Source organism: Cheilinus undulatus, linkage group 7 (assembly GCF_018320785.1).
Source record: "Cheilinus undulatus linkage group 7, ASM1832078v1, whole genome shotgun sequence".
Taxonomy (NCBI): domain Eukaryota; kingdom Metazoa; phylum Chordata; class Actinopteri; order Labriformes; family Labridae; genus Cheilinus; species Cheilinus undulatus.
In genome coordinates, this window is record NC_054871.1 from 35,633,025 (window position 1) to 35,659,921 (window position 26,897).

At 40.2% G+C, this 26,897-nt stretch overlaps 1 protein-coding gene across 2 annotated transcripts; it reads left to right on the forward strand.

The window, feature by feature from the left end:
- On the forward strand, positions 1-26,741 carry arhgap45b (Rho GTPase activating protein 45b). 2 transcript variants are annotated; one of them, XM_041792300.1, is made up of 24 exons: positions 1-593; positions 1,527-1,773; positions 4,210-4,392; positions 11,695-11,835; positions 12,053-12,137; positions 13,144-13,216; positions 14,552-14,627; positions 15,081-15,212; positions 15,504-15,565; positions 15,708-15,818; positions 15,919-15,999; positions 16,097-16,264; positions 17,103-17,240; positions 17,380-17,573; positions 19,481-19,602; positions 19,783-19,869; positions 20,010-20,111; positions 20,213-20,376; positions 20,497-20,685; positions 20,791-20,928; positions 22,774-23,042; positions 23,132-23,369; positions 25,446-25,551; positions 25,833-26,741. In XM_041792300.1, the coding sequence occupies exons 1-24, from the start codon at positions 312-314 to the stop codon at positions 26,282-26,284; spliced, it is 3,840 nt and encodes a 1,279-aa protein (XP_041648234.1). In that variant the 5' UTR covers positions 1-311; the 3' UTR covers positions 26,285-26,741. The 2 variants fall into 2 exon arrangements, with proteins under 2 accessions (XP_041648234.1, XP_041648235.1); XM_041792301.1 differs by lacking the exon at positions 1-593 and adding an exon at positions 652-1,110.
- The last annotated feature ends 156 nt before the right edge of the window (positions 26,742-26,897 follow it).

Sequence of the window (26,897 nt, forward strand, 5' to 3'; positions counted from 1 at the left end):
AGGATGAATTGATTACTGTGTAGTTGGACAAGTCGATAGTAGTTGGTGTCTGTTTCTGTGAGGGCCTACTTGTCATTTCATGTAAGTTTTATTCAGAGAAAGTCAGAGCTGAAGGATGTAATTTGATGAGCTAATTTTAAAGCCAACGTTTCTTCTCAAAGTTCGTTAAAAGTTAAAGTGTACCCGTGTATCCCTCCCCCCCACACCCCCCCATTGAGGAAACTGAAGTGACACGCAGAGCGGATGCTGGAGCGAACAGACAGTTTTGCGGTGAGCTGTCTGTCTCTCTGTCAGTGAGCCTGCGCGGCTCGATGTGTGATAGCGGGAGGAGGAAGACAGACAGACAGTTACCGTGGCTGAAGGTCTGCCTGGATGGCACCGAGCTCCCGCTGAGCGACAGCGGCAGAGCACCCAAGTGGCGAGTAGGGGGATGGGTGGGGGGGCTGTACGTGAAACTTAAAGAAGTCAGCATGGACGGCAAAGGCACCCTGAAGATGTTCACTAGGAAGAAACGGGAACTAATAAAGACGCCTTCCATCTCGAAGAAGAGCAGAGCAGGAAGCCCCGGGCCGCAAAGCAGTGCGCCGTCCGCAGTGAGTAGAGCATCACTTCTGGTTTCTGTCTGCCAGGCAGTGCTGATCTGTGTGTGTCTGTGTGTGTGGTGTCAGATGAGCTGCAGCTGGAGTGGACAGGCAGTACAAAGAGCTCCGGACAGAGGATGGTTGTGTATGCTAGTGAGCAGACTATCAGATGTAGCTTAAGTTGAGGACATTTTAGAGTCTTTTAGACTGACTGACTGACTGGAAGCCTACACAGTGGTATCAGATCTACCTGTTCAGATGTGACTCAGATCAGGGTAAACTTTTGTGTTTTCCTGCCACTTAAGCAGTGGCAAGCATTTTAGTGTGTGATTGTTCCTTCAAGACCAGATTCAAAAGTTAACTTGGTTAAGATGGGGACTAAGCAGTGAGCTCAAGGAGCATGCTGAAACGTGGAGCCAAAAGTAGCTACAACCCTTACTCTATGAGTCAGAGAGTGAAAAAGGGGGACTCGAAAGGCAAGGACAGGCTGGACATACTGCCCAACAAGCACAATGTATGGCTGAAGCAGGTATGTTTGGTATATGTGTCTAAAACAAAGCTTTTGACTTCTGTAACTTTCCAAAAAGGCCTTTAAAGGCCCAAACACTTTACTGTACTAAATACTGGTACTATAACTAATTGGGAACCTTTCTGACAGTGTTCACACAGATGATAGGGCCATCTTTGCACCTATAAAATTTTTTTACTCTAAACTTGACATTTCTTCTTTCTACACTCTGCTCTATTTGCCACACCCGACAACAGTTTGGAGTCAGGAAGTGTTGCTTAACACTCCACAGGATCTTGTGAAAGTCTTCATGTGTTTACCAACAAGGCCATAAAAGCAGAGACGTTCTCGTTGGCATCCTCATGACACTTAAAGTGAGCTGTAAGGGGGGCAAAAAATCACAATCTGACCTTTTGCCACTTCCTCTCCTCCCCCAGCTCTCCATTCTCCAGGAGCAGCCACGGAAAGATGCAGGCGACGTCACCCTCTCCTCCTCTCCCTCGTTTTCCACCTCCTGTTCCAATCTCACCCCAACCTCTGCTGGGGCCCAAGACCCCTCCCTGTCCTGTCCAGGGACACCGAGCACTCAGCACAGCAAGCTGGCAATGCAAGGGGTCGGCTGCCCTTCTCCTGTGTCCACACTGAAGAGGCCGACCGCACTGAGCAGACACGCCAGCGCTGCAGGTCTGTAATATGTTTGTTCATGAACTTTTCAAGAATGATGATTAAACTGCACATATAAACTTTCATTCCTGTCTTTTGTGCCTCAACATCCTGCCTGAGCTGAAACAGTCACCACTGTCATGTTTGTCTTTTCCAAATGAAGCCTAAGCCACTGGTTGGTTAGCTTATCTTAGCATTAAACCTGGTAAGAGGTCACCCATCCACAAACTAGAAGCTCTCCTAATTAACACATTGTATCTAGTATAGCTAATTATACAAATAGCAATTTCAAGTATGTAAAGGTTATGTGTTGGACCACAGGTTTTCACTTTTTTTGCAGAAAACACACCTAAAAGCAAGACAGAATCTGAGAGCATGCTATATTCATATCTACTCAAAACAGCCCTGTAATGCGTGTTACAGTATCTTTAATTGTTGTGTAGTTGTATTAATGAGACACAGTGGTACAAATTTCCAAGGTGTTCCCCAGACTCTGGGAAAAAGTTACTCTGGTTAAAATTCACTGAAGTAAAATTAAAAGAACCAGTCTGTAAATCTATTCAAGTAAAAACAAAAAGTGTCTAATAGAAATTTACTCAAAGTACTGAGTAGCTATTGAAGAGTTGTACATTAAAATATTAACTTAATTGGCAATAACAATAAGAGAATAGATCTCCAGCCAGGTTGTTCAGATAAACCCAAACCTCTAAAATAAAGTAAAATACGCAGCACAATTAACTCAAATAAAGTGGAATTTGACACTTTATATGTAGCATGGACCAATATATTTTTAGTTAAACTACACTTTGAAAGTGCTAAATATTTTACAGAATGACAGAGCTGCAGCTGCTCTTGAAAATCTGTAGCAAGTTTGGTCTCCTCTGGCAAGAACAAGGCAGAAAGTCAACCTCATCACAAGGTTAAGCATACTGATGCACTATGTGCCCTTTAGGAGCACCTAAAGTTTGGGATGCACTGATCCACTTTTTTCAGTTCTGATCTGATTCTGATAAATATGTGCTGATACCGATACTAATTCAGATTTTTTTTTTTCAAACAATAATTATTGTTGTTGGTATAATGTGTGAGGTTACATGAGGCTGTAGTAAACCACCCAGCTCCTCTTATTAAAAAGCAAAAAAAATACAAAAATGAACTGAATTTAAATGTATTCCAAACAATTTTATTTGAACTACTATTAAAAAATAAATACCAACATTATCCAAAAAACGGGCTTGAAATCCCTGTGTGTAATGCGTTTTAATGAACCTCCCGCCATTAGAGATCGCCATAGCTTCAGTTAATGGCCGCAGCCTTCCTCTCTGACCCTTCACTGGATATAAACAATAAGAAGGTCAGCGGTGGCTAAGCTGTTAGCGTATAGAAGGAAGACCGGGGAACAACAGTTTTCCAAAGTAGTAAATGGAAATAAAGTGGTATGTGGGCTGGCGAGGGTTAAGCTCACGTATGACTACTCACCCAAAGTGAAAAGAGGCCAAATATCAAAACACGATATAAATCTGCAAAGAGGAACGAAGGCAGGCGGCGCTAGCTTTCAATGCTAGCCACACTGTAGAGAGTATTATTATGCTAACATCACACCCACTCTACTTTGTGTTCTCTTATCTTTAGACTAGTTCTGACTATTCTAAATATAGATTTACGTTTAATCTACTAGGTAATTATACTGCTAAGAACATCCTAACTAATACTAGCTCATTTACACACAGACTGTCTCGTTTTAGACTGCGGTGCGTTCATGGTCTACCGCAAACTGTAGGATGGATTTGGATCTGTCTCTTGGATCGGCGCTGTCAGTCAGATATCCAATCTATTAATTATGTCCATATCGGACCAGATACCGATAATGGATCGGATCGGTCCTATCCCTACATCACAGGCGGCAATTCCAACTCGGTGGATAACTTCACTCATGGTGCAAAAGTGTCAAACAACAACAATCCACCAGAAATATGACCAAGGCACCCCGAGCAGGGATCACTGAGCAAGAGAGAGAGTAAGAGTTTTTGTTCTTAGGTAAAAGTACAGTTACTCTGGTTAAAACTTACTTATGCACAAGTCAAAGTACTAATTTGAAAATGTACTCAAAAAGTACAATTACATGAAAAATACTACTCAATTACAGTCATTTGAGTGAATGCAATTAATCAGTTACTTTACATTCTGATGTTAAGTTATAAGTAGTGAAATTTGTTATCCATGTACAATGCCAGCAGTCCACTCCTGCCTGTTTCCTGCCTTAGTCATAGCCTTTATACCAAATTAGTATAAAATTAAATCCTTTGAAAGTTTTCATGAGCTGTTAGGAGAGGAACATTGATGTTCTCATCCAACTCCCCTTCTAAGTATCAAATAGTTGTTTCGCCAAAAGATTGCCTGTTAAGAATTTGAAGCCATAATTTTCAGCATTTTTAAATGATAAATTTGTGTTTTCAGGATTCCCACTGCAGTCATGGGTTTTCACTAAAGGTCAGGGGAGAGGAGCCTTGACCCCGACCCCAACATCTGAAAGTCCAGAGAGCACAGCCATTGAGGTAGAAGACATCCCTGCCCTGCTGAGGGATGTGGCGCGTTTTGCTGAGGCCGTGGAGAAGCTGAAAGATGTTGTGCTGGCTGAAGGTAAGAAAGATGTTTGGGGATGGGTATCGTTCAGGTTTTTCCCAATACCGGTGCTGAATCGATACTTTTTAAACCGTGTCAGTGCCAAAACGGTGCCTGAATTGATACTTTAAAAAAAAATAAGGATGATAAAAGGCAGTGGGTGAATAAAAGCTGTCTTGTAATCTTAAATGATTCAAAGAAATACCTTTAAAAGATGTCTATAGAACAAATAAGTAAAAACGTAACTTATGTAAGAGGCCCAGTCATAACAAATTTTTGCCTTTCATTTGGAGTTGTGAAGGGTGATGGCAGGGTATCAAAAGGAAATTAAATCTGCAATTAATTTGATGCGGTAAGTATCATATGTGTCAGTTACCATGTTGGGACAGGATTTTGATACTCATCCCTAATGATGATGGATTAAAACTTGTTTTTTAAAGCTTTCATTATGTCTCATATCTCTTACTACTCAGTACACAGGTGCATCTAAATAAATTAGAATATCATTAAAAAGTTGATTTCATCCAGTAATTGAATTTAAAAAGTGAAACCCATATATTATATAGATTCACTACACACAGACTGATATATTTTAAGTGTTTATTTCTTTTAATTTCGATGATTATGGCTTACAGATAATGAAAACCCAAAATTCAGTATCTCAGAAAATTAGAACATTGTGAAAAAGTTCAATATTGGAGACTCATGCTGTCACACTCTAATCAGCTAATTAACTCAAGACAGCTACAAAGGTTTCCTGAGCCTTTAAATGGTCTCTCAGTCTGGATCAGTAGCCTACACAGTCATGGGGAAGACCACTGACTAGACAGATGTCCAGAAGACAGTCATTGACACCCTGCACAAGAAGGGTAAGACACAGAGGGTCATTGCTAAAGAAGCTGACTGTTCAGAGTGCTGTATTCAAGCATATTAACGGAAAGTTAAACCAAAGGAAAAAATGTGGTCAACAACAGGGATAAGAGCAGCCCTGAAAGAATTGTGAAGCGATACAATTTAAGAATTTGGGGAATCAAGATCCGGGACATTGGCAACAACTGTTGCATTCTTTGTCTCAAGCTACTCTTGAACCAGAAACGTGAGAGGCGTCTTGCCTGGCCTAAGGACAACAAGGATTGGACTGTTGCTCATTGGTCCAAAGTCCTCTTTTCAGATGAAAGTAAATTTTGCTTTTGATTTAGAAATCAAGATCCAGGAGTCAGGAAGAAGAGAGGAGAAGCACAGAATCCAAGTTTCTTGAAGTCTAGTGTAAAAAGTTTCCATAGTCGGTGGTGGTTTGAGGAGCCATGTCATCTGCTGCTTTTGGTTCACTGTGTTTTTTCAGGTCCAAGGTCAGCGCAGCCATCTTCCAGGAAGTTTTAGTGCACTTCATGTTTCCCTTTGCTAACCAGCTTCATGTGCTTGATTGGCCAGCAAACTAGCCTGACCTAAACCCCATAGAGAATCTGTTGTGAAGAGGAAGATAAAAGACAGCAGACCCAACAACACAGAGAGCTGAAGGCCACTATCAGAGTATTGTGGGCTTCCGTAAACCCTCAGCAGTGCCACAGACTGATCGCTTCAACGCCCGACCAAGTATTGAGTGCTGTACATGGCGATACTTTAAAAAAAAAATAATAATTTTTTTTGGCTTTGAGTAGTAATCGCATTTTCTGAGGTACTGAATTGTGGGTTTTCACTAGCTGTTAGCCATAGTAATCAAAATTAAAACAAATAAATGCTTAAAATATATCAGTCTGTGTGTAATGAATCTATTTAACATGTGAGTTTCACTTTTTGAATGAACTATGTAGTGTCAGGAGATGTTTCTCATTGTTCTTGAAGCTTTCTACCTAAAACTTTCCGGATAGGAAGTGAGAGAAAAATTCTTGATTTTGAAAAGCCTTTTTTCAACAAATCAACAGGTACAAATTAACCAGCAAATCAAGTTGAGCTCCTTTTGTCATGAGACCGTATTTTTGGAAAATGAAAAGATGAAAACACGCATGCTATACTTCATTTTGACTAGGTGCAGAGCCATCAATCTGAAGTTTTTGTCAGTGTTACATCAGTCCACATCTCCACCACGTGTTCATTGTGTGTGGGGGTAGGTGATGACTGAAAAGAGGTGGAGCCTTTGTAAAGCAAGCTTACAAGTGTCTGTTAGTGTCCTCCTGTCATGCACAAGGCTGTTTCCGCTGCACCCAAGAAGTCAACCACACTCTTGGCTTTAGCAGGAAGCTAACTTCTTGTTTACAGTATTTTCATATCTTCCTCTCCTGCACCTTGCAGGGAGGCTTAAAATGGCAGAAGACCTGTACTATTATGTGGCGTAAATGGCTGTACACCAGCGTTGATTCCACTTTGGGAACAGGTGTTGAACAGGTTATTTTCCTCTGCTGATTTTTCAGAGCTTTATTCTGTGGTTCAGATTAGACACGATGAGCTTTGTTTGTGTGCATTTCTTTCAGCAATGCTCTGGCTCTGTTCTATCTGGTCCTCCACCCATGGTGAGTTTTCTAAACAGGAAGCCATGATGGATAGCCTCTGACACAAGGGCCTCATCCACACTTCCTCCTCTGATAGCCTGGCTGCCTCACCATAATGTTGTGGCGCCCCTTCTTAATCAGCAAAACATCAGAGTTTTAGCCCATCTCCTCCCCTCTGAGATCACGTGCACCATTTCTTCTGGAGAACTTCTCCTGTTCTCCCTCTGTAGTTTTTTGAGCATTTTTTTTATCAAGTTAATATGGAGGCCATCTGTCCTCCTGAGCGACAGAAGATGTAGCACAACACCACAGTTGGTTTTTAGTCTTGCAAAACAAAAGCACAGACCACATCCTTTCTGACACAATGTCCAGGTCACTCTGTTCTTACTGTCCGCTGCTGCTGCTCAGACACTTTGACACACATCTTCAGACTGAGAGTGGGAGGATGGAGGACAGATGACTGGCTGCCCTCTGGCCTCCTCCCTGAGCAGCATAGCTTAAAAAGTTAAATGATGCACAGGAGGATATGGTTGCAAAACAAGATAGAAAAAACTACACAACCATGTTGTGGGGTTACAGAAAATGATGAAGCAAACAGCAGACTCGTCACTAGTGACCTCAGAGCAAAGCAGCTGACACAGGGTACTTTAACCAGACCTGTCTGACATTCTGACATGTTTTTCTGTTATCACATTCTGCCCTTCTCCCTGCTGTCTCCTTAAGTTTGCCTTTTTATGGCTGGCAGAGACTTTAAAGGGGACATATTTTACCATTTTAAGACAAGTTTATATTGTTCTCAGAGGTCCCCAAAACATGCCTGTGAAGTTTGTTGCTGAAAAAACAATCTAGTATTGGATTTTTTTTTGCATGTCTAAAACCCCTCTGTTTCAGCCCTTCTCAGAACGAGCTGTTTCTGTGTCTGTGGCTTTAAATTTTAATGAGCTGTCTGACTGCCCCTGACCACACCCCTCTCAGGAAATGGATGTGGCACTCCTGAAGTTACAATGTTACAGACACTTTTATCCAAAATTAAGGACCTGACTGGGATTTGAACCATCAATCTCCCAGACCAAAGTCATCAGGGTAACACACTGAGCTATCCAGCATCCCAGCTGGCTGCTGAGGGGAAATCTGAGAATGGCTTGTTTCAGCACACATTTTCTGAAAGGTGGAGAGAGATGGGGGGAGAGGGATGGATTTTTCTGGTATTTGAGGGGCTTGTGGACAGGCCAGGGCCTTATGTTTTTGTTAGAAAAGCCTGAAAAAGTTTTTTTTGTGTAATATGTCGCCTTTAAGGAATAGTTCAACATTTGAAGTTGTTTTTTCAGTCAAACTAAGCTTTAAGATTTGGTTAGGAGGTACAACAGCTTGTTCAATTTTACAAAATTCTCCCACCACTACCCCCAAAGCCCTCCAGTGGTTACATTATATTTTATTTATATACTTGAGAAGAGCTTCCATGTATAGATGATTTCTCTGCCAAAGTTATCTTTGGTTGGCTTGAAATAGGGTGGTATAAAAGTATTTACTGCAATATTGTTTAATATAAAAAGTGATTTAAAAAAACAATACAGAACCCATCCCCTCCTGATTTTAATGTGATGAAATCAACAAGTTGCAATGTATTTGTTACCTAATATCTATGCCAGTGTCACTGCAATACAGGAGAAGCTGCCCATATTTTTTTGTCTGCCTTGATTTTCAGACTCTGGGTTGCCTCAAATGAGCAATGCACTAATTGTCCCTGTTTGCTCTTCAGGCTTTTGCAGTAGAGATTAAACCAACTAAGATGACTTAAGACTATGTTGTGCATTGGTCTCTTGTTTGAATCTAAAAATATTAATCTTTTGGTGCAGATGGCCTAGTGGTTTAAGGCATGCCCCATGTACGCTGTTGGCTGGGGATGCACAATATTGGATTTTTGCAGACATCCAAAATGCTGATATTTAGAAATTAACTTTAGTGGATACTGATATTTAATGTAGTTCAGACCTTAAAACTTTAGTCAGTGAATCACACAATTTAAAGTTTGAGGATGGACAAACGAAAATGGTGTTTCAAGGACTGAAACTTGTTGAAGTGTAAGGAATGATGATGAATACAGACAAACTTCAGCAGAAGTTTGGTCCAGCCTAAAACTTGACCTATTTATTTGTGTTGCAAATATTAACAACTGATATAGGAATATTCTTAGAGCCAAAATATCGGTTGTAAATATCAGCAGACATTTCCATATCAACCGATAAGTGCTTCCCAAGAAATCAAACCTGCGAGGTATGGCTATTCAACAATGAGACTGCGCTTACTAGGATAAAGCCGCACGGTTCACAGTCACACTGACTGGTGACTGTGAAACTGAACAAAACAGCAGCTGAATCTTTTGGTACATTAACTGAGATGTATGGGGGACACTGCATGTCTCCTACACGTGTGTTTGAATGGCACAAATGATTTTGTGAAGGCAGAGAAGATGTCCAAGATGATGAATGTTCTGGGCTCCCATGTACATCAAAAACTTTTGAAAACATTCAATTAATTGAAAAAATCATTTGAAATGATCGACGACTCAGTTTGAGAATGTTAGCAGAAGTAGTCTCCAGTGATAAAGAGACTGGTCACCCAATCTTCATTAAAATTTCAACATGACTTGAACTGTGTGCCATAGTTGTCCCAAAAACTTCTGACTCCTGATCAGAAGGAAAATACATGCAAATTTTTGGAGACATTTTGGAACAAATTGGATATATATATATATATATATATATTTTGTTTGTTTGTTTTTGTTTGTTTGTTTGTTTCGTTTTTTTTTTTCGTTTTTTTTTTTTCATTTGAAAGTTCCTCAACTTCTAAGCCAACCACTTTCCAATGCCTTAGCAAAAACATGCACTTCAATCAGTAGGCAGCAGTGAAGTAAAGATGTCACTCATTGGAGACTTACAGCAGTTATGTGTGAATACCCAGCCTTTAATATTTAACACTCGGTGTGACTGGGGACCACTTCGTTTTATGCTCAAAAGCAAGGTCTCATTATTGAATAGCCATGCCTCGTAGTTCCCTAAAGGAGGGATGCTGTGTAAAATGTAAACAAAACAAACTAAAATAATTGGTAATACATTGAAACTACATTTGTCTTTTTTTTTTTATCATTTTTGCCCCTTTGGAATTTGATGCACATAATTAAAATAGGTATGCAATCATTAAAGCAGGAAAAATAAACAGGCAAAATATATACATTTCATGAAATCCCAGAGTCGTCAACAATAGGACCGTTGATAAAGTCAAATAAATTCAGAAAAGCTCTGTGCTTTTCAAAAGAGATTTAAAAGCAGTCACTAGCTGCGGCTACATGAGCCTTTTTTTTTTCACGATCAGATTAAATTCATTCGGATCAGAGATGAAAACGTCTCTGTACACATGGACGCTGGAAGATACAACCCGATTCAGATACATGTGCTCAGGGATCTCAATCTGATCTGAATACAAATGTTCTGACATGCGCCGTATCGTCCCACCGTGAAATCTATACCGACAATTTGCCGTAGAAGAAGAAATTCTTCTTCTGCACCTGTAAACAAACCGCAACATGCCTGACTACACTAGCCATCCCCAAATGATGGCCGGCAGGCCAGGTCCGGTGCCAGCAGGTGTCATCTGGCCCGCGAGACGTTAGGAGAAAAAGATGGGTATTTTTTAATATTAATTTTCAATACTTACGTATTTCAAATACAAATTTCCACTCACTTATCACAATCTATCTATAATTATAGCAAGAAAAGGTCGTAATATGAGGCATTAAATAGCCTATGGTACATTGAACTCTCTTCAGAGCGGGGAGGAACATCATAAAATGACGCACAGCAGAGCACACACAAGTGCATCCTCTCAGCTCTGCAAATATGCTCATGACCAAAAATAGGCTGATACAGACTGCATTATTTTTAAGACTGAAGGAGATTCATTTATTTTGTCTACTTTTTATTTTATTTTATTTTATTTTATTTTTTTTTTTAAAGATGAAGAATTTAACCACTGTGCACAGCTGCAATCCGCTCTCTCATAGAGTCCAGTCCTGTCTGCACCTCTGACTAGTTTTCTGCATCTCTAGGCCTTAACAAATATCAGAGCCAGAGGTTTTTGCCTTTTAAAACCAAATTTCTATCTCTGTGGGGGTTAAAACAGCTGCTGTCAGTATAGCAAATACTTTCCCCGCGTAAAAGTCCACCAGCAACAAATGCAGACATCGTACCTTACTTTGGTGAGTGATTCAGTTCAGTGTCAGCCTGATTTAACCCCTTATTATAAAAATATTTAATGCCAATCTAATATCAACTGAATTTACTTACATACAGTATAATTTTATGTCAGCAAGAAGTGCAATTATGGTCTCGATCACTTACGTTAAACGGGGCATCCTGTGGTGTATTTAACTCCAGGTCTCATCAAATGGCAAAAAGTCGTCTCATAACAGTAAAAACAAATTCTTTATAACTTAAATTTTAATCCTAATCAGTACACAGGCTGTTCTATGACTTGGTGCAGCGCTAAAAGGCATCCAAAATTACGCACGGAGATGGGTCAGTTCATCCAGGGTTAAGGGGGATTCTGATGGAACAGATATGCAGAAGAACAACTGTAGGGCTCAAACGTGCCTTAAAGTCAAGTTTTCACTCAGTAGGTGAGGGTTTGTAGCTCTATGAGTTTAAAAACGTTTAAAAATGTAAAAAATGCTATGTGATACATAGCACATTTATGCCTGTCCTGTTTAGATTATATAATGCCACCATCTTCTTTCCCCTTGTACATAAACTTCTCCTCCTTTGTCCTTCATTTCCAGGTAAGGAGAGTCAGCGGCCTGTGGCTCATGAGTGTCTGGGCGAGGTCCTACGGGTGCTGCGTCAGGTCATCAACACTCACCCTCTGCTCAACACCGTGGAGATCCTCACTGCTGCCGGCAAGCTCATATCCAAAGTCAAAGGTCAGTCAGTGGTGCAGAGGAAGTACAATATAAAAGCAGAGGATGAATTTATCACTGACATCTCACAGTTTAGTGATTATTGAATATAATATCTGTTGGTTATCCTGTATAATATGATGCAGTTTAATGGGACTGATGTAAAGGCATGTCATTTTTGGACAGCAGTGTATTTTAAACCCAAACTGAAACATTCATGCTAACATGACTGTTTTTTCAGGTTTCCACTATGAGGCCTCCAATGAAACAGATAAACTGGACTTTGAGAAAGCGATTGAAACCATCGCTGTTGCTTTTAGCAGCAAGTAAGTATATCTGATTATCAAATTTTTATCTTTTAACCCTAAATTCACCTGTGGTGAGTCTTTCTGGTATTTTGTTTATATTGAAACAAATACCTATATTCAGTATTTTATGGTGTTGTATATGTTATTGTATAAACAATGCTGTCCAACCAGGAGTTACCTCTTTATGGTGTGTGCTAATGTGAACAAAGAGGTCTGTTGTTGGGAACTGGAGAGAGAAGTGCAGCGATGGTGACACATTTGCATGAGACAGAGCCGAAAACAGGAAGTGGTTTTTTGTGCTCTCTTTGACACAAAACCAAAAACTTGTAAATGCCGTTCAGTACCTGACTGCTAAATCAACAGATTAGCGCAGACAGGGATCAGAAATCATGTGTATGGTGTCTGGATTTATTATTATTATCATTATAAAATAGAAATAAAAAATAATAATAAATTTGATATCTCTGATATCATCCAATCTGATTATCATAAAAGCTTGGTGATTAAAATAAACCTAGGGCAGAGAAATGTGTTAGTTAATGTGTGATTGAAGGATATTTCTAAAACAGTGCGTCACATTTTAGTCTGAGCTGTTGTAGTGTTTAGACATCTGTCATAGAGCCTCAGGAGGAAGTGAGCTGGCAGAGTTCAGTTGAGATCTGCCTGACATTTCTGTTTCCTCATTCTGTGCTCAATCTTCCTCTATCTCGGAAAACTGCATAATGTATGCCAATAAGCCTGTTTATTCACATATGAGTCCACAAATCAAAATGACATCAGATTTTTTATCATGAAGATTAAAAAGAAACAGAAACAAATTACATATTTGAGATATTTATTTCTGGGAAACATCAACTAAGTCTGTTGTTTTCCCTTGTTGTCTGCATCATCTTGATTAAATTCAGTTCATTTTTTACCTAATTAATATGTGCTTTCTTTGTCTTTTCAAAATCAAAAATGGCTGTTACTGTAATTCTCATGATATCAAGTCATCAGCCAATCTAAATTTGTTCTTGTCTTTTAGTGTGTCTGAACTTCTGATGGGAGAGGTAGACAGCAGCACATTGCTCTCCTTGCTGCCCACTGAGAAGAGCAGGGTGAGTGGACGCTTCACCCCCATAGTATTTGCTTTTTCGGATTTATTAACGGGAAGTCTAACACTGATGTGTTCTATAGCTATTGATATAAAATAAGCTTGACACAAAAAGGAAGGAAATTATGTTTGGATTATTTATTTGTTGTAACAATGCTTCTTGGCAATAAAGTTTACAGTGTTGGAAAGTTATGGAAAGTTTATTTATCTTTTAAATGGTTCCACATTTGTGACGAACATGCATTTGTTGGATGAGCAGCAGAGCTGAGTATGTGGGTTGCACCCATGAAAAATTTACCAAATCTTTTCTGCCAATGCTAAACAGCATATTCTCCTGTTGACTCTTGTTTGGTGGATTGGATGATTGAAGTCTGAAGAAACAAGACATATTGGCAATTTAATAATTATCCATTTAACAAACAGGAGCCTCAGTAGCATGTGGAACAACCATACACAGCCACAACAGCCTGGCACCTCCTCACTAGCCTGGTCACACACTTCTGTCGGATGGCATCCCATTCTTGAACCAGCATTTGCCACAAGTCAGCCATTGTGGTTGTTTTGGTCAGTCTGGCACAAACAGCACACCCAAACGGATCCAACATTTTTTCAATGGGGTTGAGGTCAGGACTGCTGGCATGCCATTTTGTCCTATCTACTCCCAGATTCTGGAGGTAGTCTCTGATAAATCCCACTCTGTGGGGGCAAGCGTTGTCATCTTGGAAGATAGTTTGGTCCCAGACTGTGGAGATATGGACTTGCCAGTGGTTGGAGAATGTAATCTCAATATCTCTCTGCATTAAAATTACCTCCAATGATGACGAGCTTTTTTTTTTCCCAGTGAGAAGGATGCCGCCCCACGCCATTATACTGCCTATCGGTGAAGCAGTCAACATAACGTTCTCCATGTCTTCTCCACTCTTTGACCCAACAATCCAACTGTTTTTGTCAGAATTTGGACTCATCGCTGAACATAAAAGGTGCCAATCAGGCACCTGGTTTTCAGCTCCTGGGGGTACCAGAAGCAAAATAAGCTGTTTAGTATTGGTAGAAAAGATTTGGCAATTTTTTTAATGGGTGCAACCCACATACTCAGCTCTGCTGCTCATCCAACAAATACATGTTCCTCACAAATGTGGAACCGTTAAAAAGGGAAATAAACAGGCTTTCCAAAGGTGTAAGATTATTGCTACAAAGCATTGTAACAACAAAGAAATAATCTACCAAACACAAACTTCCTTCCATTTGTGCTATGTTTAGATAAGGAAAATGGGACTTTAGTTAGCATCAAATTTGAATCTGTATTTGTCTTTAATCACTCACCTCTTTTTCTGTGTAGTCAATGGAGAACTTGTACACTGCAACAGGCCAAGGAACAGACGGGGGAACATTCAGGAGTGACCTGCAGGACATGGGTAGGCCATTGGTTTTGCCTTCTGAAAATCTGTCTTTTGTAGGCCCCATTTAGCAATTCTGCCCTTTATGACACATCTGCAACTTCACTTTTGTTTTCTCTTGTTTTGTCTCATTGATATTTGTCTCCCTTAAAAAGTGGTTATCAGGCACAAAATCGTTTCAAAGCAGGGGAAAAGAGGGAAAAACTTTAACACAGTGTCAAAAGGGTTACCCTCGCTATGTAAATTAAATTTTCACCACTACGTAAGTCAAACAAAGCAGTGACAGACTATGTATCACCACTAAGTTTAAACACAGGATGTTAAAGATTATCACTGCAGCTTTGAATCTTCACACCTCGGCTGCAAATGCTTGTCATCTAGATATTGAAATCAACAAAAATATATCGTCACTATGGTAATGAATTGTGCTCGTTCCTTTAGAATGACTTGTGTATCTGTGTTGATTTGTAGGCAGAGTTGAGGAGGTGGATGTGGTCCTCCAGCGCAGTGAAGGAGGGGTGGACTCTGCTTTGCTCTATGCAAAAACCATTTCCAAGTACATAAAAGACCTGATCAGCTACGTGGAGAAGAGAACTTCACTGGGTAGGCAGAAACTAATCAAAGTTAAATGTAATATTTTTGATTAATCATACCGTCAAAAGAAATATGAATTATTTTTATTTAACTGGATAAGAGGACATGGCCACCGGATTTCAAATGTGACGGCTTGCTTGCCAGACTTGTATAACTATATTAGGATTTAAAAGCAAAAGAATGAGTAATAAATAGAAACACATTAATCAGTGATGAATGTAATCAAGAGCTACAGTTTAGGGAACCATAGCTAACCAACACACCCTGCTGATTTTTCTTTTTTTTCTTCTGTTTTAACAGAGGCAGAGTTCTCCAAAGGCCTCCAGAGATTATACCAGTCCTGCAAACACAGCATAACACATGTAATCCTCCACTGTTATTTCTTTATATCCTGTCTGGTTAGCTTTGAACTGAATGTAGACTTGGCTGTTTTTTTTAATGTGCGTCTTTACATCTTTTTTTTTTTTTTTATGTTTTACATCCAACCTTGTTTGCTCCCTCCAGCCACACATGCCCCTCTATTCTATTTACTCCCTGGCTCTGGAGCAGGACCAGGAGCAAAGCGTGGGGCTGCAGCAGGCCAACACCACCCTGCACAGTCAGACCTTCATCCAGGTAAACTCTACTGAAGCTTACATCAACATGAATGATTTAAAACAACAAATAAAATCACCCTCTGATATTCAGTAATGATATTATGCTTTTGTCTGTGCAGCCTCTGTTGCAGCGTAAACAGGAGCATGAAAAGAGACGGAAGGAGATTAAGGAACAGTGGATCCGAGCTAAAAGAAAACTGGTTAAGACACTGTTTTTTATTAAATCTGCAGTCTGTTTTAAAATGCTTCGTGCAAATATTAGAAAAAGTTAAAATTTAAAAAATGATTGCCCTTCAGATGGAGTGTGAGGTGAACCTTCGTAAAGCCAAACAAGTTTACATGGTCCGTTACGAGGAGTATGATAAGGCCAAAACAGCAGCTTGCAGAGCTGAAGAAGAAGGAGGAGGCTCCACAGCGAAGTCTCTGGAGAAGAAGAAACGATTAGAGGAAGAGGCTCACAACAAGGTTCTTTTCAATAACTACAATTGTCAGCTGTATCTATTTTTATCCCTGTGGAGTGAAAATTTGTCATTTGTAGCTACAATTGTTGAGCTAGATGTCCTTGTTTTGGTGTGTTGCTCAGTGGTTGTCACAGAGTCTAACACCTGTTGAATCCATGTCCTAGTCTAGTCAGGGAGGACACAGACATTATAGGGGACATATTTTACCCTTTTGAAACTAGTTTATGTTGTTCTCAGAGGTCCCCAAAATATGCCTGTAAAGTTTGTTGCTGAAAAAACCCTCCAGTTTAGGATTTTGCATGTCTAAAAAAAACCCTCTGTTTCAGCCCTTCTCAGAACGAGCCATTTCTGTGTCTGTGGCTTTAAATGGTAATTAGCTGTCTGACTCTGCCCCTGACCACACCCCTCTCAGGAAATGGATGCAGGACTCCTGATGTTACAGGCACTTTTATCCAAAGTTTAGGACCTCATTGGGATTTGAACCATCAATCTCCCAGACTGTAGTCAGTAGAGTAACCTACTGAGCTATCCAGCATCTGAGCTGGTAGCTGAGAGGATCAGTAGAGAAGGGTGGAACTTTCCTCCAAGTGGGGGAGGGCCAGCCGAACCTGGGGGTGGGTGCTTACGCCCCTGGTTAGGTCACCGGGTGTAAAATCTGAGAACGGCTTGTTTCAGCACACATTTTCTGAAAGGTGAAGGGGGGGTGGGGGGGTGGGGTTCTGGTACTTGAGGGGATTGTGGACAGGCCAGGGGCACATATTTGTGTTAGAAAAGCCTGAAAAGTCATTTTTGCATAATGTGTCCCCTTTAACTAAAAATGTTAATATTTTGGGTGTGTGCAGGCAGATGAGGCAGAGGCCACCTACCGTACTTGTATTGCAGATGCCACAGCTCAGCAGCTGGAGCTGGAGCACACAAAGGTCACAGTGCTGAGACAACTACAAGATGTCATCAAACAGAGCGACCAGACACTTCGCTCGGTCAGAAAAAAACACAAACTGATAAAACACATTTTAACAAAATAGTGTCTTTACTTTAAATACAGTATTGTTCAATGTTGAAAAGTGACCAACAAAAGATGCTTTTCTAAACTTTACTTTTTAATCCTTCCTCCACCAGGCAACCATCTCGTACTACCAGCTCATGCACATGCAGACAGTGGCCTTACCCGTCCACTACCAGACTCTGTGTGAGAGCAGTAAGCTGTACGATCCCGGCCAGCAGTACGCCGCTCATGTGCGGGACCTGCAGCTGCCTGAGCAGCCACAGGTCCAATACTCATTTGAGAATTACTCTCCCTCCAGCTCGTCACAGTAAGAACCTCTATCATAACTAGAATCAAAAAGGCTTAATGTTGTTTCTTGCTTAAAGTTCGATGATCACATTAATAAAAGTCACATCTTTACACTGAATGGGAAGCACGATCTTAGCTTAGAAAAAGCCTGGGAATAGAGGGACAGCTAGTGAAGCTCTGTCTAGAGGAAAGAAAAATAATGATAATGTTTAGCAAAGTCTCCTTTCTTTACAAATTATATCTACAACATTTTCTCAGTTAAGACGTATCTTATGGATGATAATTGAGTTCAGCTCACCAAAGTGAAAAACACAACCTCACATATTCAACACTGTTTTTAAAACTTATTGAATAAAATTACACAGAAAATGCTAATGAATTATGAAGGTGCCATTAGACATTTTTTTTTACAAGGCTTGGTCACAACAAGTCGTTTTCCACATTTCCAGAATTAAAGATATTCATAAGATATTTATTTCCTGGCAGTAACTTGGCATTTACTGTGTAGACATGAGAAGTACCTATACATCTCACTTTCTGCACAAGATCAAAGTAGTTATCATGTACAGTTAGGTCTGCAATTATTGAAGTAATTTTCAAAGTGCTTCTATTTATCAGCACAATGGATTTGACTAAAAATGACTGAAGTGTAGGCTCTCAGCTTTAATGTTTCACAAAAATATTGCATTTACCATTTAGGACTTACAGCATTTTTATTCAGTACCTCTATTATACGAGGCTCAAAAGTATTTCAACAACGTAACAGTTAAAAATATCATCACCATGTTTAACACATGGATATAAATCTTTACAGACAGTGACTGCCTGAAGTCTGGAGCCCAATGACGTCATGAAACTCTGTTTCCTCCTTGGAGATGCTTGCTAGGCCTTTACTGCAGTCAGTTTCAGTCTCTGCTTGTTTACGGGTGTTTCTGCCTTTCAGTAACTGAAAAGCATAATCTGTTGGGTAAAAAAAGATTTCCACCACCAGACAACTATTTTCACTGGTGGACAGTTTTGTTAAGGCCATCAAAACAAGCTGCAAAGAGTCTTAAAATTGGTAATATTAAGAAGAATTTGAGCAATTACAAGTGGGTCCTTGCACCTAGGTGTTCAGGCCTTAACTAACTCTAGCCCTAACTTCAAGCAGCTCTGTAGGGCCCTCGCACCCTGGTGCATGTCAGAGTGTGACACTTCCACTGGGTGTCGGCATCCTGTGCAGTGTGCTGCAACACAGCAGAGACCATGTAGATCCTCCCAGGACTGTCATGAGATTAAAAAAAATGAGCATGTAGCACTTTGTATATGAAGTAGTACTGGCTGTCAACATTAGGTGGCAGTATGACGAAGCAACCTGCTAATATGTGGATATAATTGTGGCCTGAGTGATTGAACTCAGATGTTTTGTATGAGAGTTACTGGCTGACTTGGCCAATGAAGAAATCTTAATTTCTTTGCCTTCTGAGACTCCTGGGTTGCTTCCACAGTATGTTTTAGGTAATTTAGCCATACAGTCTACAGCCCTAGAAACTTGAGAATTAATTTTCTACTTCTGTCAGCAGTCACAACATTAATAAATAGCAGAGGCCTGTTCCATAACACTGCCTGCCACCACCTTATTTGACAGATGATGCAGTATGCTTTGCATCCTGAGCTGTTTCTTTCCTTCTCCATTTCCTTCCTTGAGACTTTTGAGCACCTGATAATAGATGTTATTTCTAAATAGTAAATTCCACATTTTTGTTAAATTTTAAGCAGAAAGTCTACAATTCAGTCACATATTGACTTTTTTATTTCCAATCCATTGTGCTGGCAAATAGATTCAAAATTATATAACAAAATGTGTCAATGATACCAAATAGTTAGGGACCTATCTGTAGACGAATAATGTGTATGATTTACCCTGTAATTTCTGCAATGTTGCAGGCATGGCCACAGACCAAGGAAGGACAGTTTCAACACAGAGCAGTCAAGCCAAACAGACAGCCCTGCAACCAGCGTGAACACTGCAGCTGCAGAGCTCAGAGACACAGAGGCTCAGCGCAAGAGTGAGTGTTGTTTGCTGCCGTTAGTGTCATAGTTTTATACTAGAGACATCCAGACTATGAATATCTTTTAGTTTTGAATTCAATTTTATATTGTGAGAGCAGGCATTATAAGCGTCCACAGTGGTAATCAAGTGGCTGAAGACTGATTATTCCCATTTCTGGTTCCTTTGTGATCATCAGGGCAGGGACACAAGTCATGGGGTTCAACGGTGAGTGATGACAGTGTTGGAGGAGAGGGGGGCCTTGATTCTCCTTCGGCCAGCACAAGTAAGAAAGAAAGGATTATATAGAAACATAAAACACACTTGAATATATAAACAAAATGATTTTGTTTGTTTTTACCTCAGTAACACAGTATGTTCTAATGTTTTATGTGAGATGACATATTATGTATTTTATGTATTTAGGTGATATCAGCAAAATTCCTCGGACGTCATCCACTGGAACAATGTCATCCAATGAGGATGCAGATGAGAAAGATAGTACTGTCACCTCTTTTGAGACTCAAAGTAAGATTTACAGGTTGATGTGTTAAAGCAACTGTAAAATGTGTCATTTTTAATGGTTGTAAGTATTCTGAAATGTGTCTGACTTGGGTCATTACCTTCAGGTATCAACGGCATGGATCCGGATGTCGTGGTGTCCACCAGACCTTTCCGTAACATTGGCCTGTCTAGAGCAGCTCAGACCCACAAACTGAGAAAGCTGCGGACTCCTGCCAAGTGCCGCGAGTGTGACAGCTATGTTTACTTCCAGGGGGCAGAGTGTGAGGAGGTTAGTCCTGCACTGTGTCTCCTAACATCTAACAACTAGGAAGTTCATCTCCCAGCAAGTAGCCTGGGTTAAAAATGTGCAGCTTCAGTAACAATAAAAAATATATTTCTCTATCCTCAGTGTTTTCTAGCATGTCACAAGCGCTGTCTGGAGACTCTAACCATCCAGTGTGGCCATAAGAAGCTACAGGGACGCCTGCAGCTGTTTGGCAGGGAGTTTTCTCAGGTGGCTGGCTGTTCGGGCGATGGCATTCCCTTCATCATCACCAAGTGTATCTCTGAGATAGAGAGAAGGGCACTCAAGATGAAGGTGAGGATGTGTGTATACGAGGGGTGTTTAAGAAAGTGCTGGATGTCTAAATTACTGCCCTTCTGTGCTCAGAAGTCTTCAGAATTGTTTAATTCCTCCTTTCAGGGCATCTACAGGGTAAATGGAGTGAAAACTCGTGTGGAGAAGCTCTGTCAAGCCTTTGAGAATGGCAAGGAGCTGGTAGAGCTGTCACAGTGTTCACCACACGATATCAGCAACGTCCTCAAGCTTTACCTCAGACAGGTACACAAACAAGCCAGTAACATGCAGGAATTAAGTGCATACAGATAATACATCACAATTAATAATCATATATGCCAGTTTATCAACTAAAAGAGGGAAATTTATTAAGCCTCTTAAATTCTGTGGCCAAGAGTTATTGTATTTTAGGACCTGTATAAAAACAGTTCCTCCTACCACCTCCATCCAATCTCAAAATTTAAAGATCATAAGTATTAGTGAGACTCTTGAGCATCCATACTTACACCGCGTTCCACATTATTATGCAAATGATATTTTTCTCTGATTTTCCTAAATATTAATGCAAATGACAGTCAGAATATTTTTCAAGTCATCAGCCATTAGAGCATAATTCAAATGTTTTTGAACAAACTTCATAATGACAAAAATTATTTAAAAAAAATAAAAAACCTCAAAATGCACTGTTCCACATTATTAAGCACAACAGCTTTTTAAAACATTTTATAGGTTGTAAAGAACTGAAAATGGTCATTTGTAGAAATTGCAGCATCAGGGGGTCATATTTACTGAAATCAAAGCTATTTCAATCAAAAACATCTTAACAGGACAAGTTCCATGTTAACATAGGAGCCCTTCTTTGATATCACCTTCACTATTCTTGCATCCATTGAACTTGTGAGTTTTTGGAGAGTTTCTGCTAGAATTTTTTTTTGCAGGATGTCAGAATATCCTCTCAGAGCTGCTGTTTTGATGTGAACTGCCTCCCACCCTCATAGATCTTTGGCTTGAGGATGCTCCAAAGGTTCTCAGTAGGGTTGAGGTCAGGGGGGGATGGGGGCCACACCATGAGTTTCTCTCCTTTTATGCCCATAGCAGCCAATGACACAGAGGTATTCTTTGCAGCATGAGATGGAGCATTGTCATGCTTGAAGAAAATTTTGCTACAGAAGGCACGATTCTCTTTTTGTACCATGGAAGAAAGTGGTCAGTCAGAAACTATATATACTTTGCTGAGGTCATTTTCATACCTTCAGGGACCCTAAAGGGGCCTATCAGCTCTCTCCTCATGATTCCGCCCCAAACATGACTCCGCCTCCTCCTTGTTGACGTCCCGGCCTCATTGGGACATGGTGGCCATCCACCAACCATCCACTACTCCCCCATCTGGACCATCCAGGGTTGCACGGCACTCATCAGTCAACAAGACTGTTTGAAAATGAGTCTTCATGTATTTCTGGGCCCACTGCAACCATTTCTGCTTGTGAGCACTGGTTAGGGGTGGCTGAATAGTAGGTTTATGCACGACTGCAAGCCTCTGGAGGATCCTACACCTTGAGGTTGGTGGGACTCCAGAGGCACCAGCAGCTTCAAATACTTGTTTGCTGCTTTGTAATGGCATTTTAGCATCTGCTCTCTTAATCTGATGTATTTGTCCGTCAGAAACCTTCCTCATTATGCCTTTATCTGCACAAACCCATCTGTGCTCTGAATCAGCCACAATTTTCTTCACAGTAAGATGATCATGCTTTTTCCTGAAATATTGAATGTTTTCTTTCCTTGTCCAAGGCATTACACTATTTGACACTTTTCAGCAGCAGAGAGATCCTTTTTCTTTCCCATATTGCTGAAACCTGTGGCCTGCTTAATAATGTGGAACATGTGGAAAAGTGCATTTTGAGGTTTTTATTTAAAAAAAAATAATAGTTATTATTATGAAGTTTGTTCAAAAAACATTTGAATTATAATCTAACTGTTGATGACTTGAAAAATATTATGACTGTCATTTGCATTGATATTTAGAAAATCAGAGAAAAAGTCGTTTGCATAATAATGTGGAACGTGGTATAAAGGCACCACTGAAGCTTTTCCTGTATCTGTCACTCCTAGCTGCCAGAGCCCATCATGCTGTTCCGCTTGTACAACAGTCTGATGGGTTTGGCCAAGGAAAGTCTCCACAGTGAAGAAGACACAACTGTAGATGAAGCTGAGTCAAGCAGTAGTATTCCAGGAGCAGGCAAGGGGCCGGAGCTGGTGGATCTGGGCCCTGACACTGATCCAGAGGTCTTGGTCCTTGTGGAAAAGCTAAAGGAGCTTCTGAAAGAGCTACCCAAGGCAAACATTTCTACCCTTCGTTACATTATCCGTCACCTTCGCAGGTCAGTAGTTACAAAAAAGGGCAAGCTTCTGTTTATTTATACTACATGCTACAATTTTTATCTTATCCTTCACTGATTCCTAACTCCAGGATTGCTGAGCTAGAGGAAGATAACAAGATGAGTCCCAGTAACTTGGGTATTGTCTTTGGTCCCTCCCTTATGCGTCCTCGTCCAACTGGAGCCACGATATCCCTTTCATCTCTGGTTGATTACCCCCATCAGGCCCGCATCGTTGAGGCCATGATCGTCTTCTATTCATCCATTTTTTACTCCAAAACCTCTCAGTCCCACAAAACTGGTCGCTCTGCTTCTGCCTCTGCTCAGCAGGTTGGTGCATGCAAGTACTTGTACTTCATAAAGTCTCACATGTTGACTCTGTATCTAGTTTAATTTTATCAGTGGTGGGTAGAGTACACAGTTACAGTACTCAAGTAGAAGTAAAAGTACTCATAAAAAAAAGTACCTGAGTAAGAGTAAAACAGTACCTTATAATAAGACTGCTCAAGTAATGAGTAACTTCAATTTGTGCAGTTTATTAAAACATATTGCATTACAACATATTCAGGGGTAGTAATGTAAACTGCACATTGTCATAAATGAAGTAGCATAATTTGCCAAAAGTAAAAGAACTAAAATCTTAATACATAAAGCAGCAAATTGTTTGTTTATTAATCACAATTATGGGATGAAAAATTCAATGAGAAAAAACTGAATCTTTCTCTCATAATAGTTATCTTATTTCTATTACACCCATTGGCTGAATTGCTCTCTCATGCTCTCAATCCCTGCTTTCTTCTCCTCCATCATCCTCATCTTGATCTCTATCCCTTCTTTCTACTCCTCCTCTATCCTCATCTTCCTCTCTTTGCTTTTTTTTCTCATCCACCATCCTCTTGCTCTGTCTCTGCTTTCTTCTCCTCCATCATACTCATTTTCGTCTCTATCCCTGCTTTTTTCTCCTCCATCATCCTTATCTTGCTTTCTATCCCTTCTTTCTACTCCTCCTCTATCCTCATCTTCCTCTCTTTGCTTTTTTTTCTCATCCACCATCCTCTTGCTCTGTCTCTGCTTTCTTCTCCTCCATCATACTCATTTTCGTCTCTATCCCTGCTTTTTTCTCCTCCATCATCCTTATCTTGCTTTCTATCCCTTCTTTCTACTCCTCCTCTATCCTCATCTTCCTCTCTTTGCTTTTTTTTCTCATCCACCATCCTCTTGCTCTGTCTCTGCTTTCTTCTCCTCCATCATACTCATTTTCGTCTCTATCCCTGCTTTTTTCTCCTCCATCATCCTTATCTTGCTTTCTATCCCTTTTTTCTAATCCTCCTCTATCCTCCTCTTGCTCTCTGTCTCTGCTTTCTTAACTTGCATGCATTCAGCTCTTTGAAAATAACTTTGTGAATAGTTTCCCTTCACTCTGCCTCCTTTCTCTTTCTTTTGAGCACTTGATTTTAAGTGTTTAAGGGATATCACTCCTCCAATTAAGTCATCTTTCTCCTTTCGTCCAGGCTCTGCTCTCCCTTGCAGCGTTAGGGGTGGACTATATTAATGGGACATTTTTGAAGGGAGTAGCAGGGGCCCAGAGTATTTTCTTTTTTCCATTTGATACAAGTTTCAGTCCGTTGACCAATTCATTTAGCTGCTTTTGATTCAACGATGACACTAATTACTAAGAAGAATAAATAAAAACAAATCAAAACATACTTTTCATTTCAGGCTTCTCAAGGTCCCCTCTACTGCAGGCCCGGGTAATATGCCCATGGTTCTGCAATAAGTTGATATTTTTCAAGACATTTAAAGATATTTTCAAGATGTTCTTCACCTTCATATGAAACAGCACACTGTGGAAAAAAACTGAAGAATATTAACCTCACCTCGTTAAATTTTAGTGTTTAACTTCCGTACATCAGTGTCCAACATTATCCTGCAGTAAAGTCTTTGGTCAGTCAACATCTGAGCGCCTTGATCTTGTTAATCTCATAAGCGCCACTGTGATGAAAGCTAGTGGTGTTGGTAGTTACATTATCAAAGAAAATTTTTAAGAGCGCCATATTTTTGAAATTACAATACTGATATTTGGCACCAAAAAATTTATTATTGTATCACACCAGTCAGGATGCCAGTATAGTGTTCTATCTGTTTTATCCCTCTGTCACAATGAAGTAACTAGTAGTTTATAAACATAAGAAAGAGTTGTAAATTTAAAAACCAGAGCAATGAATTGTTAGCAGATCCATTTCCCAATCTAAAACCACATCCCACTCTTATATTTCCTTTAAAAACAAAAATAAAGCTTTGTTTTCTTTGGTTGCATGTTTGAAATTATGTCTGCATTTAAAGAGGCCAAACTTATTTCTTCCTTTTTGCACACACTTTATCTCCTATCTCCCCCTGCTGGAGCAGGATCAAAATGAAGATACCAAGGTAGAGAGACCTGCTGATGGAGAGGATGATGGAGGCGGAGAGGAGCAGAATAAACCAGAGTCTGACAAGATGGAGGAGGGATGTGGTAAGTCTTTCTAGAGCCTCTGTAGGTAAGGTCAGTAGTTGGCCCAAGGGTTTAATGACATTACAAAGTTCTGTCACATCACAGCTCATGATCTGATGAAGAAAAGATAAGATGGAGGAATATCTAGAACACTTTAAGCCAAAGTCTTCATCTTCGAATTGCTGCAATTAACCTTAACATATCACCACCACTTATAAAATGTTATCATCTTACATTTTGCCTTGGCTGTGAAAGCATTCCCCTAATCACGTGTAAAAACGGTCCTTGTTTTCTGTCTTTAGAGAGTTCTTTAGGGTCATTGGGGTCTAGTGAGCAGCTCCCTGACTCTGACTCAGAAGTTGATGAAAGCAGCCAAAGGACTACACAGTCCAGCATCCTGTTGAAGCAGGAGAGTGAGATGAGCATGGACGACGATCAGCTAAGCTACAGGGACAGTTTGGACCTGTCCAGTCAGTCCGCAACTCTAACTTACCTGGAACAAGATGCAGATAAGGACCAAGACAACCCAGACGGAGCAGAACCCCCAGCACTGCCAGACAGCAGACCTCCAGATGATGACACAGGGGCAGAGAACGACCTGTGTGCCTCTCTGGCTGAGCTTAATGTCAACCAGTCCAACAACAACTACCAACACTCCTCCATTGTAAGCCTGTCAGAGCTCCCATTGTCACGTCTGTGTGGTAAGAAAATACCCCTGACACGGAACAGGGACAATGAGCCTGAGTTTGTCTGAAATTGTCCCAGGAATTATTTTGTAGGGTTTGATGGCTTGAGTTGAAGGACGAGTGTGAAGTTTTCAGACATCCAAAAAGGAGATTGCTACACTGTATGCATGGAAGTTGTATACGTGTAGCTGTAATGACCTTACCTAGCAGTCAAACATCTGTGTGCTTACTGCTGTTAAATGCAATCAGTCCTTTAAATTTTTTAGTTTTAAAGCAAATTATTAAAAGGGCATTTTGTGCCAGTTTGTATTTTAAAAGCATTTACCTGTTTCTCTTTAAAGCTTGTAGAAAGTGGGTCATAACTCATATCAATGTTTATGTGCAAAATTTCCAAATACATTTGAAAGTGCTGCTGGTTGTTTTCAGCACTAAATCTTTAATAATAAATTTAGCAATTTCTGATATGTGTTTCCTGTAATGCCTTGTTATGAATTTTGATCTATTTTAATAAACATTTTTAAGTCAGCAATGGCTCCTTGTGCATTTTACAGTTATCAAAACCCAAGAGGAACAGATTATCAGGAACAAAAAGAACGCAGTTTCTACCACTGTTAACATTTCTCAGTGGCAGATACATTCACTTCCCTGCTTCAGGGGAGGACAAACTAACAGTGTATCGAA